Source organism: Salvelinus fontinalis, chromosome 10 (assembly GCF_029448725.1).
Source record: "Salvelinus fontinalis isolate EN_2023a chromosome 10, ASM2944872v1, whole genome shotgun sequence".
Classification (NCBI taxonomy): Eukaryota; Metazoa; Chordata; class Actinopteri; order Salmoniformes; family Salmonidae; genus Salvelinus; species Salvelinus fontinalis.
Genome location: NC_074674.1, coordinates 1,420,792 through 1,435,579, shown reverse-complemented (window position 1 = coordinate 1,435,579; position 14,788 = coordinate 1,420,792). Strand labels below are relative to the sequence as shown.

Here is a 14,788-nt window from a genome sequence, read left to right as displayed (position 1 = left end):
GTGATGGTGTTATATGACACCACACTACTCCCCTCTGTCACCACAGGGTGATGTAGTGTGTGTGTTGTTGACTGGACCAAGACACAAATTTGATTTAAAGAGTCGACTCGTCTTAAAACCACAACTCCACGGAAGCAAGGCAGATTGGACACATGCATTGAGGTGTTTAGGCTTTTATCAATACTCCCCAAAGAGGCCCTGCATCACAACGCCATTACTGATTAGTCTGAAAGAGATCAAATCAAATCCTATTTTATTTGTCACATGCTTCGTAAACAAAAGGTGTAGACTAACAGTGAAATGCCTTCTGACAGGCCCTTCCCAACAAAGCAGAGAGAAAAATAGAAAAACAATGAACATGTAGCACAAGGAATAAATACACAATGAGTAACGAAACTTGGCTATATACATGGGGTACCAGTACAGAGTAGATGTGCAGCGGTACGAGGTAATTGAGGTAGGTACAGTATGTACATATAGGTAGGGGTTTAGTGACTAGGCAACAGGATAGATAATAAGCAGTAGTGGCAGCATATGTGATGAGTCAAAAGAGTTAGTGCAAAGGGGGGGCAATGCAGATAGTCCGGGATTACTTTGTCTCAGTTCATTACACAGAGGATTGTATGATGACAACTTAATACACACACACACACACACACACACACACACACACACACACACACACACACACACACACACACACACACACACACACACACACACACACACACACACACACACACACACACACACACACACACACACACACACACACACACACACACACACACACACAGGTGCTAAACACAGGTGCTCATAAACACTTTCACGTGAAACACACACCACACACCAGATGCCTCCCATATAAAGAGCCTCTTATCTGGAAGGACATCAGCTCTTTAGAGCTATCCTTTCTCCTTTCTCTCTGGCAGTGGTGTAGATAATGGGCTTTTACCTTCAGAAGCCAACACACACACACACACACACAAACACACACACATTCGTCAATAAATCAATCTACAATCCTGCTGTTTCTGCCTCTGGAAATATAACATGGATGGTGTGAAGAGAGGAGCAACACCCACACAGTTCAATCTGTTGGGAGGGGGTTATCAACACTACATTACTTTACAATAGAAATAGTGGAAAGATCCTGTGGCATCATTTTCTCAAAACACAGGGATCAAATCAACTCAGCAGGCAGATTTTTTCTCTCTCCAGATTTGCATTTCTAATTTCAATAGGCAGCATATACAGTGCATGGGTGTCTGAATGAATAAAAAACTATTCATCATGGCACAGTAGATTCCCGAAAGTTAAAAAAATCAGCTCTGAAAAGGTTTACATCATCCTTTTGTGAGAAATACCCCAAAATGCCGGTCCGTGCCATTGCCATGCTAGGGCGGGTTTTGCAAGGGTCGCCTCTAGGACCCAGCAGTGCAGCCGGTCAGGTAGGCTCAGCTCGTAGACTAGAGAGAGGCAGACAAAGGCAGAGAGAGCTCGTGCCGCTATCCTGCAGCATCCACACCCACCCACCTCACTCCAAACGCTCCAGCGTGGGTGAGTACCCGATACTTTTAATATTTTGGTTAAACATAATTAAATGGCGAAAAAATATCATGTCAGTATTTAAATTATGTTTCTGACGGTGAGTTAAGTTGTTGTGTTCAGTAGTATTGGACACTGTTAAGGATTGGTAGAATTTTTGCCTATTTAGGCTGTCGGCTATATGAGCAGGTGATTATAGGTGTGCGCGTACCCGTTGGTACAAAACTGTCATGGCTCATCTGTATGTACGGCGCCCACCGCTTTTCTCTGAGCTCATATGGACAACTGATCCGTTTTTTTTTGTTACTGATAGCTAGAGGGGGTACTGAAAAACTTTTGTTGTTAAAAAAAAAAAAAAAGACTTAAAACCAGCTCAGACTGGCTTAGTGTTACTAGATAAGACACAGATCTGCTGTGATGAGGATGTTTGGGGTGATTTGATGCAGGACGCTGTTGGGGAGGTCAGAGTTGTTATCTGGGCTGCTGTGTCGCTGGTAGCACAGACCCAGCCTCACATCTCTGTCGTGCAGTTAGACATGTCACAGTCACACAATAGAACAGCTTTGCAGTCTGTCTGCTGCGCTGTGAGCAGGAATTAGTAGCCTGCCCTGGTTAGGTAAGCATGGTGAGAACATTTGTAATATTTTACATATATCCATTTATTTGTGATATTCAGGGATTGAATGACATGTTATCTGTTGGGGTGCGTTATGAGTAGTGGTCTGGACCTTATGGGGATGGCCATTTTACATACATAGGGGCCCCTCCTGTAATTTGAGCCCTGATGGTTGTAATTCACTGGGGTGAATCATTAGTCTAGTAATAATACTATTATTTGTAGTTGTATCCGTGTGTGATGTAGCACTACAGTAGTAGTAGTGATAGGGGTGTCCCTGTGAGACAATGGGCTGTCCTGAGCGTAGACCATATATAGTCCTAAGTGACGTCATAGGGAGAGGGTCTCTGTCCATTATATTAGGCGAGCAGATGGGCTCCCGGCCTCTGTCTGTCGGGAGGAGTACCACTACCCATAACCCATCCCTCCCTGGTCTGGGACCTACCCCCATCCCCATCTCAGGATCTGTCATAAAAGCTCAGCCAGACTCAGGGCCAGGGTGTGCGGGGGAGGGGAGGTCCCCTCCTCCTAAGGGTGGGGACAATGTGGTCCTCTCTGTTTGTCTTCATGGAGGAGGACACATGTGTGATGGGGCTGTGAAGAGACAAGGGGAGGAGGACATATCAATCATAATCAGTATTTCGCCATTAAAAGCTGTGAGTTTCATGACCTTTGGCATTGGGGCGTTGCCAGTCCAACACAATCATTGTTTAAGCAGAAATGAGTTAACAAGCCCCTGTTAAGTCATGGAGTCTACATTTGGTTGCCATTATCCAGCAGTAGAGCCATGTGTGGGCATTGTATGTGGAGCGGGTGATAGCAAAGGTGTTGAGGGGTTAGGCTGCATGTCTTTATCTGAAGCAATCGAGGTGTGGTCACTGGTCACAGCCACTAGGTGAGGATTTGACAGGAAGTGGCCAGGCTTTAATTGGTAAAGCTGCTTCAATCCTTGGCCCAGCCCAGGACTGGTCTGTCTGGCACAGATCAGAGCTTTAAATGTCACAGATAGCAGCCTCTAGTCTACACACCCTCGCTAGCGTCAGGTTGATGTTTATTGGGACGAGTCTTGCCCTGGAGGCAGGACTGAGCAATTTGCACTAGATGGGCCAGCTGTAAAGCCAAAATTGGCCAAATTGTAAAAATTAACAAAAAACAAAAATTCGCTTTTTGTCTTAATTTAAGGTTACTGTTAGGCATTGTGGTTAGGGTTACATTTTAAAATCAAAATTTATGACTTTGTAGCTGTGCCAGCTAGTGACCATCACTCTGCAGAGCTGTCTCTTGAACAAGATTCATGCCGAAAAATGTTATCTTGCCCACTAATTAATGGCCAAGATGGACTGAACGTGTTGACATAACAATGTGTGCCAAAGCCCTTTTATTGCTAGTTAAAGCTGTTTTTCCAGTTCATTAATGTGTGATAAAGCTTTGTGCGGCCATTAGTAAAACTCCCCCACTGTGTTGATCAGCGGTCAGATATAACCTAGCCTCATCTCCCTCCTCACATGAGGGTCTGTGTGTTGTACGAAGTGGAAACTGTTGGGTAGGGGCATGGTGAACAGTGGCTGTTACAGTGCTACCCTCTGGAGGTGGCTGTTTATTTCAGATAGGGGATTTCAGTCAAACTGACAAGCCCAGCTCTAACACCTAGAAATCCAATAATTGTCCTGAGCACTGGGATTATGTGCTGTTTAAAAGTTGATTTAACCACATGGTGCATTGAGGTGTATTATAAAGTTACCTTACAATGTGACATTCTTTACACATGTTTCTCACTTAAGACTCACTCTGTAAAAAATGAATTACTGAGTCATTGATCATCTGCATATGATGATTGATAAATCAATGTTCACAAATAGTCTTAAGAAGGTGTTTGTGGAGTTGATTGTGAGTGATAATCTTGTGTATCAGAGGCAGCAGCAGCAATTCTGGAATAGTGTCAGTCAGTCTGTCACCAGTGAATCAGAGTTGGGATTCTACCTCTCTTTTCCTAAACACAGGCCTAGCTTTGCTACATTTCCCCAGAGAGCAGCACCTCCAGCCTCGTTCTAATACTAACACTGCATTAGGAATTTAGCAGACAAATGTAATTCTCGACAGGATATGAAAGTGCCCCAGGGGGCTCACAACAAGAACACAATATTTTTGCGGGATGGGTTGGATAGTTAAGGCCACTTGAAAAGGGCTTGTCATCAGGCAGAGGCATGTGATGTTAGTAGGAGGTGAGATGGAGGGGGTGCTGTTATGTGTTTTGGTCCACTCCAGGAAGGGGATGTGGTCTCCAGGGCTCAGTGGGCTGTGGGGCGGGGGTCAGATTGTCATAAATGACTCTCATTTATCACACATCATCTGCTCCTGCCTCCTGCAGCCGCCACACCTCCTGCCCACTTCAACACAACACCCTACTGGCCCATATCCTGGGAGTCAGCTTGGGGGGGCGACAGTGACAAATGCTTTGTTTGTGAACAATGAGCGTGAGCTTATTGACGAGTGGTTATTGATCAGAATTGTTTAGAAGAGGCATTTTGGGGCAATTGAGTGAGAGGGGCTATTGATGATGGTTGAACGATATAGGAAAAAGATAGGCCTGGAGCTAAACAGAGCACCATATTGTCCCTAGAGTAGTGATGTTGTTTTACTTGATAACTACTGTACTTTGATAGAAGAAGAAAGATAAAAAGATGGCATACCTTGTGACTTGCAGTGTAAAATACAAAGCCACTAGTTCCTGTTATCAGATGTGTCTTTTACAGAGAAGCTGTTCGCCTTGCAACACATGGCTACAAATGCAGCCAGACAGCCCAGACTTGAGTGTCAGCACATTCTAGGCAGGTGTAGATGAGGTTTGTCCCACTGCAGCTAACCTCATTCACAAGTCTTGTACAGTACAATATGGCTGCTGTGCCTGTGCTCTAGCACGTGGATACTGCTGTAGTGCAGTGAGTCTTTGTTCTGACATGGAGCAGCTAGCATTGAGCTCTACTGTGCGGTCATCATAACCTCACGTTTTCCATCTCATACAGAGGAATAATATTCACTTTGATTAGATCACACAGAGATGGCTAATGACATTCATTGGAAAGGGGGCTTTGTGTGTCGTTGTAGCGAAGCAACCTGCCCCACGACTCTGACGTGTTTCTTTGTCTGCTCTGCAGTCGGCTAGTTCCACTGAAACACTAGTTCCACTCCTGACTGCTCGGAATCTAAATGTTTGTTGGACCGAACAGACAGACTGCCAGTCTGACCTGGGCAGGGCAGGACTCCGAGCATGTTCCAGGGAACGGCGTTTCAACGATGACCTTCACTGTGCCCTCTGTCCTCCTATCGCTGGGACATTGTTATGACTGGTGTGAGATGTGAGACATGGCAGAGAGGGTGACTGCTGCTGGGATCCCATTCAGAGTGGCACAGTAATGAGTGCTCTCTGCCCGTTTAGTGGATAATCTCCTCATTATTCCAAACAGTCTATTGCAACGTTCCAGTCCGAACTGGGTAGCAGCAAACGCGTCTCTGGTTAGCCAGTCAGCCAGCCAGTCAGCCAGCCAGCCAACCAGTCAGCCAGTCCCTCCCACTATGCTTTCTTTTCTTCAGTCTTTTTGCGGAGGATATAAAACGGTCTGCTCGTGTTTAAAAAGGGCAGATGTTAGTGGAGAGTTTTGGCAGGAGCGCGCTGTGCTCTCTACCCCTCGCCGCATCTACATGCTTTACAGAGAGATCTGGACTACCCAGAAAGAGACCATTCCTGCTAGGCTGCTCAGGCCTTTACACAAGCTATGTTATCTGCCAAAAGACACCAAATAGAAAACCCTTTAAAAAATACATTGACTCATTTTTTTACCCTCAACCTTAGTCATTGTTCTTTCTTTCAGTCTTTGTATGCTATAAGGTTTTAGACCGGCTTCCTTTGTACATTGGATAATGTAAACTTGTGGGTGGATCACCCCATGTACCTTTCCCAGTGGTAGAGGATGAGTAACCACTGAAACGTGTGAATATACTCTCACACATGGTGCTCAGCACCACACATTGATGTAGTGACTATGATACCATGGACTTTACATCAGTGACTAGGATACCATGGACTTTACATCAGTGACTAGGATACCATGGACTTTACATCAGTGACTAGGATACCATGGACTTTACATCAGTGACTAGGATACCATGGACTTTACATCAGTGACTAGGATACCATGGACTTTACATCAGTGACTAGGATACCATGGACTTTACATCAGTGACTAGGATACCATGGACTTTACATCAGTGACTAGGATACCATGGACTTTACATCAGTGACTAGGATACCATGGACTTTACATCAGTGACTAGGATACCATGGACTTTACATCAGTGACTAGGATACCATGGACTTTACATCAGTGACTAGGATACCATGGACTTTACATCAGTGACTAGGATACCATGGACTTTACATCAGTGACTAGGATACCATGGACTTTACATCAGTGACTAGGATACCATGGACTTTACATCAGTGACTAGGATACCATGGACTTTACATCAGTGACTAGGATACCATGGACTTTACATCAGTGACTAGGATACCATGGACTTTACATCAGTGACTAACGCTCCAAATGTTCAGCTCAGCTCTCTGGTCCAAGAGCCCTTTATGGGATGATGATTCTACAGTAGATCCAGAACTTTCCCTGCTGCTCAGACCCCGAGGTGTGGGAGGATCCTCTGATTCAGATGGTCCTGGCTTGTTTCTGCCATATCTGTTCTTTAAAACGACCCAGGTGGTGAAACATTTTTGTTAGCCTTTTCATGTAAGATATACGGTACTTGCAAATGCACATCCCAAAAATGAGTATATTGTCATGGATGTAAGGCAATGGGGAACTGTACAGAGATCAGAAACCAGAATCACATTAAGCACAGATTGCATGCTGGCATTTATTGTCATGAATCTTTACCTGGAGACAGAGTGGTCACTAGCTGTCACAGCCACAAAGTCATAAAATCGGATTTTAAATATAACCATCACCTTAACCACACTGCTAACCCTAACCTTAAATGAAGACCAAAAAGCATTTAATTTTTTTTAAATGAATTTTTACATTATAGACAATTTTGACTTTACAGCTGGCCCATTAGCGGAAATCGCTCAGTTCTGCCTCCAGGTCAAGACTCATGCAATCAATGTCAACCTGCGCACATATCCTGGAGCCAGAGGGAAAGTGTCTCGTTTCCCACCCTGGTCAGACCAGAAACACCAACACTCCCCGATGAGACATTTTTCTCCAAAATATCACACATCCACTTGGCCTTCTTAATAATAGTCTCTTACTGGCCACTCCCTTCCCTCTCTGAAGGACACGGGCTGAATGTAGGGTAGATGACAGACAGACGTACAGGCGGAGCAACCTCCGCTCTACAGGAGACCTGTACATCCCATTTAGTGCATACCATGTTTAGTATGTAGTGTATGTTCAGAACTAATGGCCTTAGTTTTAGGGGTCACTGAAGGGTTGTAATGCCTACATAGGACATGTACTACTGAGTATACAGCAGAGTGATTCTGTTCACCTGACGTTAAATACTGATCCCCTGTTCACTTGGGAACATCCTAAACGAGGCTTGTGTTTTTACACACACACACAGAGAAGGGCTGAGGGTTAACACATCTCTGTGTCTGACTGTGAGTGGGTGGGCTAATCGATAGTGAGGGCTGTAATTGATTGGGCTGGCCTAGCCTCTCTTCATGTTGCAGAAACCAAACACCCTCTGGGGAGGGCATGGGGAGGCAGGGCATGGGGAGGCAGGGCATGGGGAGGCAGGGCATGGGGAGGCAGGGCATGGGGAGGCAGGGCATGGGGAGGCAGGGCATGGGGAGGCAGGGCATGGGGAGGCAGGGCATGGGGAGGCAGGGCATGGGGAGGCAGGGCATGGGGAGGCAGGGCATGGGGAGGCAGGGCATGGGGAGACAGGGCATGGGGAGACATGGAGAGACAGGGCATGGGGAGACATGGAGAGACAGGGCATGGGGAGACATGGAGAGACAGGGCATGGGGAGACATGGAGAGACAGGGCATGGGGAGACATGGAGAGACAGGGCATGGGGAGACATGGAGAGACAGGGCATGGGGAGACATGGAGAGACAGGGCATGGGGAGACATGGAGAGACAGGGCATGGGGAGACATGGAGAGACAGGGCATGGGGAGACATGGAGAGACAGGGCATGGGGAGACATGGAGAGACAGGGCATGGGGAGACATGGAGAGACAGGGCATGGGGAGACATGGAGAGACAGGGCATGGGGAGACATGGGGAGACATGGAGAGACAGGGCATGGGGAGACATGGAGAGACAGGGCATGGGGAGACATGGAGAGACAGGGCATGGGGAGACATGGAGAGACAGGGCATGGGGAGACATGGAGAGACAGGGCATGGGGAGACATGGAGAGACAGGGCATGGGGAGACATGGAGAGACAGGGCATGGGGAGACATGGAGAGACAGGGCATGGGGAGGCATGGAGAGCCAGGGCATGGGGAGGCATGGAGAGCCAGGGCATGGGGAGGCATGGAGAGACAGGGCATGGGGAGGCATGGAGAGACAGGGCATGGGGAGGCATGGCATGGGGAGACGGAGACATGGGGAGACGGAGACAGGGCATGGGGAGGCATGGAGAGACATGGAGAGACAGGGCATGGGGAGACAGGGCATGGGGAGACATGGAGAGACAGGGCATGGGGAGACAGGGCATGGGGGGACATGGGGAGACAGGGCATGGGGAGACAGGGCATGGGGAGACAGGGCATGGGGAGACAGGGCATGGGGAGACAGGGCATGGGGAGACATGGGGAGACAGGGCATGGGGAGACATGGAGAGACAGGGCATGGGGAGACATGGAGAGACAGGGCATGGGGAGACATGGAGAGACAGGGCATATGGAGAGACAGGGCATGGGGAGACATGGAGAGACAGGGCATGGGGAGACATGGAGAGACAGGGCATGGGGAGACATGGAGAGACAGGGCATGGGGAGGCATGGAGAGCCAGGGCATGGGGAGGCATGGAGAGCCAGGGCATGGGGAGGCATGGAGAGACAGGGCATGGGGAGGCATGGAGAGACAGGGCATGGGGAGGCATGGCATGGGGAGACGGAGACATGGGGAGACGGAGACAGGGCATGGGGAGGCATGGAGAGACATGGAGAGACAGGGCATGGGGAGACAGGGCATGGGGAGACACGGAGAGACAGGGTATGGGGAGACATGGGGAGACAGGGCATGGGGAGACAGGGCATGGGGAGACATGGTATGGGGAGACAGGGCATGGGGAGACATGGTATGGGGAGACAGGGCATGGGGAGACATGGAGAGACAGGGCATGGGGAGACAGGGCATGGGGGGACATGGAGAGACAGGGCATGGGGAGACATGGGGAGACAGGGCATGGGGAGACATGGGGAGACAGGGCATGGGGAGGCAGGGCATGGGGAGACAGGGCATGGGGAGACAGGGCATGGGGAGACATGGTATGGGGAGACAGGGCATGGGGAGACAGGGCATGGGGAGACAGGGCATGGGGAGACATGGAGAGACAGGGCATGGGGAGACAGGGCATGGGGGGACATGGAGAGACAGGGCATGGGGGGACATGGGGAGACAGGGCATGGGGAGACAGGGCATGGGGAGGCAGGGCATGGGGAGACAGGGCATGGGGAGACAGGGCATGGGGAGACAGGACATGGGGAGACAGGACATGGGGAGATAGGGCATGGGGAGACAGGGCATGGGGAGACATGGAGAGACAGGGCATGGGGAGACAGAGTATGGGGAGACATGGGGAGACAGGGTATGGGGAGACATGGGGAGGCAGGGCATGGGGAGACAGAGTATGGGGAGACATGGGGAGACATGGTATGGGGAGACATGGCATGGGGAGACATGGCATGGGGAGACATGGCATGGGGAGACATGGCATGGGGAGACATGGTATGGGGAGACATGGTATGGGGAGACATGGTATGGGGAGACATGGTATGGGGAGACAGGGCATGGAGAAGCATGGGAGACATGGCATGGAGAAGCATGGGGAGACGGAGGCATGGGGAGACGGAGGCATGGGGAGACGGAGGCATGGGGAGACGGAGGCATGGGTGGCTTGGGGAGACAGGGCATGGGGAGACATGGGGAGACAGGGCATGGAGAGACATGGTATGGGGAGACATGGAGAGACAGGGCATGGAGAGACATGGCATGGGGAGGCATGGAGAGACATGGTATGGGGAGACATGGAGAGACAGGGCATGGAGAGACAGGGCATGGAGAGACATGGCATGGGGAGGCATGGAGAGACAGGGCATGGAGAGACAGGGCATGGGGAAAAAGGGCATGAAGAAGCATGGGGAGACATGGCATGAAGAAGCATGGGGAGACATGGCATGGAGAAGCATGGGGAGACATGGCATGGAGAAGCATGGGGAGACAGGGCATGGGGAGACACGGAGAGACAGGGCATGGGGAGACACGGAGAGACAGGGCATGGGGAGACACGGAGAGACAGGGTATGGGGAGACACGGAGAGACAGGGTATGGGGAGACACGGAGAGACAGGGTATGGGGAGACACGGAGAGACAGGCTATGGGGAGACATGGGGAGACGGAGACATGGGGAGACAGAGACAGGGCATGGGGAGACATGGGGAGACGGAGACATGGGGAGACGGAGACAGGGCATTAGGAGACAGGGCATTAGGAGACAGGGCATTATGAGATGAGGCATGGGTGGCTTGGGGAGTCAGGGCATGGGAGGCAGGGAGAGTCAGGGCATGGGAGGCATGGGGGAGCAGGGCATGGGAGGCTTGGCTTAGTTTACTGCATGTGAACCCCAGCACACCTGTGGTGCATGGTACACTACTGTATTAGAGGGATAGAGATGGAAAGGGATACCCACTGCAGGGGAATTTCACAGTAGTTAGATGGTGGCATGTTGAGGGATTAATTTACCACTTTGGTACTCTGTTATTGAATAGCACTTTTTAGATGTTCATGCCTAAACTAAAATATCTTTACCAAGTCTCCTTAGTTTTATACTGTATGAGCATCAATATAACTCAGTGTTATGTTTTTCCAATGCTAGACTTCCCAGAACTCCACAACCAGCACCTCTCTACCACGGACCCTCCCTGACATCTGTCACCATGGAGCTGGACTTCGGCCATTTTGACGAGCGCGACAAGCCCCGTACCCCACGGGGTGGGCGCATGAACGGGCTGCCTAGCCCCACCCACAGCGCCCACTGCAGCTTCTACCGCACGCGCACCCTGCAGGCCCTCACCAACGAGAAGAAGGCCAAGAAGGTGAGGTTCTACCGCAACGGAGACCGCTACTTCAAGGGCATCGTGTACGCCGTGGCCGTGGAACGCTTCCGCACCTTCGACGCCCTCCTGGCCGACCTGACGCGCTCCCTCTCCGACCACATCAACCTGCCTCAGGGGGTCCGCTTCATCTTCTCCATCGACGGAATGCGCAAGATCACCACCATGGACGAGCTGGAGGAAGGTGAGCTCACAGGGGGTTGGGTGGTAGGGAGTGGGGGTCATTATGGAGGAAGGGGAGCTCACAGAGGTTGGGTGGTAGGGAGTGGGGGTCATTGTGGAGGAAGGTGAGCTCACAGGGGGTTGGGTGGTAGGGAGTGGGGGTCATTGTGGAGGAAGGTGAGCTCACAGGGGGTTGGGTGGTAGGGAGTGGGGGTCATTGTGGAGGAAGGTGAGCTCACAGAGGTTGGGTGGTAGGGAGTGGGGGTCTTTATGGAGGAAGGTGAGCTCACAGAGGTTGGGTGGTAGGGAGTGGGGGTCATTGTGGAGGAAGGTGTGGTCACAGGGGTTGGGTGGTAGGGAGTGGGGGTCATTGTGGAGGAAGGTGAGCTCACAGAGGTTGGGTGGTAGGGAGTGGGGGTCATTGTGGAGGAAGGTGAGCTCACAGGGGGTTGGGTGGTAGGGAGTGGCGGTCATTGTGGAGGAAGGTGAGGTCACAGGGGGGTTGGGTGGTAGGGAGTGGGGGTCATTGTGGAGGAAGGTGAGCTCACAGGGGGGTTGGGTGGTAGGGAGTGGGGGTCATTGTGGAGGAAGGTGAGCTCACAGAGGTTGGGTGGTAGGGAGTGGGGGTCATTGTGGAGGAAGGTGAGCTCACAGAGGTTGGGTGGTAGGGAGTGGGGGTCATTGTGGAGGAAGGTGAGCTCACAGGGGTTGGGTGGTAGGGAGTGGGGGTCATTGTGGAGGAAGGTGAGCTCACAGAGGTTGGGTGGTAGGGAGTGGGGGTCATTATGGAGGAAGGTGAGCTCACAGAGGTTGGGTGGTAGGGAGTGGGGGTCATTGTGGAGGAAGGTGAGCTCACAGGGGTTGGGTGGTAGGGAGTGGGGGTCATTGTGGAGGAAGGTGAGCTCACGGGTTGGGTGGTAGGGAGTGGCGGTCATTGTGGAGGAAGGTGAGCTCACAGGGGGTTGGATGATAGGGAGTGGGGGTTATTGTGGAGGAAGGTGAGCTCACAGGGGTTGGGTGGTAGGGAGTGGGGGTCATTGTGGAGGAAGGTGAGCTCACAGAGGTTGGGTGGTAGGGAGTGGGGGTCATTGTGGAGGAAGGTGAGCTCACAGGGGGTTGGATGATAGGGAGTGGGGGTTATTGTGGAGGAAGGTGAGCTCACAGGAGTTGGGTGGTAGGGAGTGGGGGTCATTGTGGAGGAAGGTGAGCTCACAGGGGTTGGGTGGTAGGGAGTGGGGGTCATTGTTGAGGAAGGTGAGGTCACAGGGAGGTCTGGTGATGGGGAGTAGGGCTGTAGGCTATGTCATAAAATTTTGCCAACCGATAATTGTCTTGCAGAAGACTGCCGGTTTCACGGTAATTGACATTAATTAACATAAACATGTTTAGCATTTCCAGGCCTCCACACAATCTGTATTTAAGATGCTGATACGCACCTTTGGAACAGCTACATTTAAAAAGTTTAATAAATCAATTTAATTTACACCATCACAACAAATCCATTATTTATGTTAGACCGGTCTAAAGAAACATGATGATATGAAGAAAATGTATTTCAGAAGAACAGAATAGGAGTTGCCCTACTGTATGTTTTCTGGCTTTGCGCCATGTCATAGGCTGTAGGCTTGTTCATTTACCCGACAAGATATGTTTATGTCCCATGCCATTATTTTATAATAAGAGTAGAATTGAACTTAACTGAAAGAAATAGAAGTGATATTTTTCCCATTCTGGCGCGAGAGCAAATATGAAGTGGATATGTGGAGCGTAAAAGTGATCATTTGAAACAGGTCCTATATCCTTGATTTTGAGTTATTTGGCAACTTTAGTTGTGAATGATACAAACCTTAGAATGTCTTAGAAATCTAAATGTATATGTATATGGGCTATATGCTATTGATGATTTGAGAAAGTCAAAAACAAAATGCTTGATCTCTGTTCCTTGCCTCAGGCTGCACATGCTGTGTGTCCTCTCATCAAGTGATCATATTTTCACCCGTCAGGCTACTCTCTCATCTTTACTAATATGTAACATTTAATTAGATTTAGAATGGCCTATTTATCAAATGGGCAAGAACAGGAGCAAGACAAAAAAGATGTCTGGAATAGCAAATGGAGTCCACTTTCCCGACAGTACGTTTTTAAGTCATGTCGGGTAGGCTACTTAGGTATTTTCGCTGCAGGACAGGTGATATTCCCCCCAAACTCTGTATGCCATGGGCTTTCCAACCCTGTTCCTGCAGCTACCCGGGGCTTCATTTCGGAAACCAGGTGAAATTTGTTCGACAACATCAATAGTAACATGTTTTCACAATGAAACATATTTAATTATACGGTTGACAGCTGAAGAAAGGAATGAAGAAGAGAGAGGAGATGGAAACTCACGGTGGTGAGATATTCTGTAGCTAAATGTAATGTCAGCCTATTAATTATACAAATGGCCTATTACTAGGCTATTCCAAATCAAATACAAATGCACTATAATTGTAGGCTAAGCCTAAATTAAACAAATTCATATTATCTTAAATCAGTTTTGTTTCGTGTTTTTCTGCTGTGTGTAATATGTGGTAGGCTATTTATTGTGTAATGGCACAAACATAATTGTAATTCTGTGTTTTCTTTCGGGCTTGGGCTCATATACAGTATCGGCCAATGCTTATGCATAAGTTATAATATGCATGTGAGTGTTTTGAATGAATCATCAACTTAGAAAGCGTTGTCCATTTCGTTGTGTTAGGCTTTGAAAAAACATCCACAACGACCATGTTTTCCACTCAGTTTCAACCTGTCGGTGAACTTCTTTCTTCTAATTGATCAATCACAGTAAGGTGAGTTTTAAAAGCACATACAGTTTTGATGATAAGTGTTTGATGGGATTTTCAATTGGATTTACATTGTCAGAGTGGTTAGAGGGACAATAGAGCCCAGAGCACCGGGCCAGTAGGACCTGCTGGTTGTTAGGGGGTTGGGTACTTCCAATGCATGTCCAGAGTGCATAAAATGAAATTACCGTGACTCAACAGTCATACAGAATTTTACTGCGGTCATGATTCATGACTGCCAGTGTGGCAGTAATATTGTCACTGCAACAGCCCAAGTAGGGAGT

The 14,788-nt window shown here is 49.3% G+C and overlaps 1 protein-coding gene across 1 annotated transcript in view; it reads left to right on the top strand.

The window, feature by feature from the left end:
• The first annotated feature begins 1,450 nt into the window (after positions 1 to 1,450).
• LOC129863335 (neuronal migration protein doublecortin-like) overlaps positions 1,451 to 14,788 on the top strand; it is a 117,059-nt gene continuing 103,721 nt past the window's right edge. Inside the window, exons 1-2 of the mRNA XM_055935240.1 lie at positions 1,451 to 1,560; positions 11,283 to 11,704. Of these exons, the coding sequence (XP_055791215.1) occupies positions 11,344 to 11,704 (361 nt within the window). The 5' untranslated portion in view covers positions 1,451 to 1,560; positions 11,283 to 11,343. The remainder of the gene's footprint in view (positions 1,561 to 11,282; positions 11,705 to 14,788) is intronic.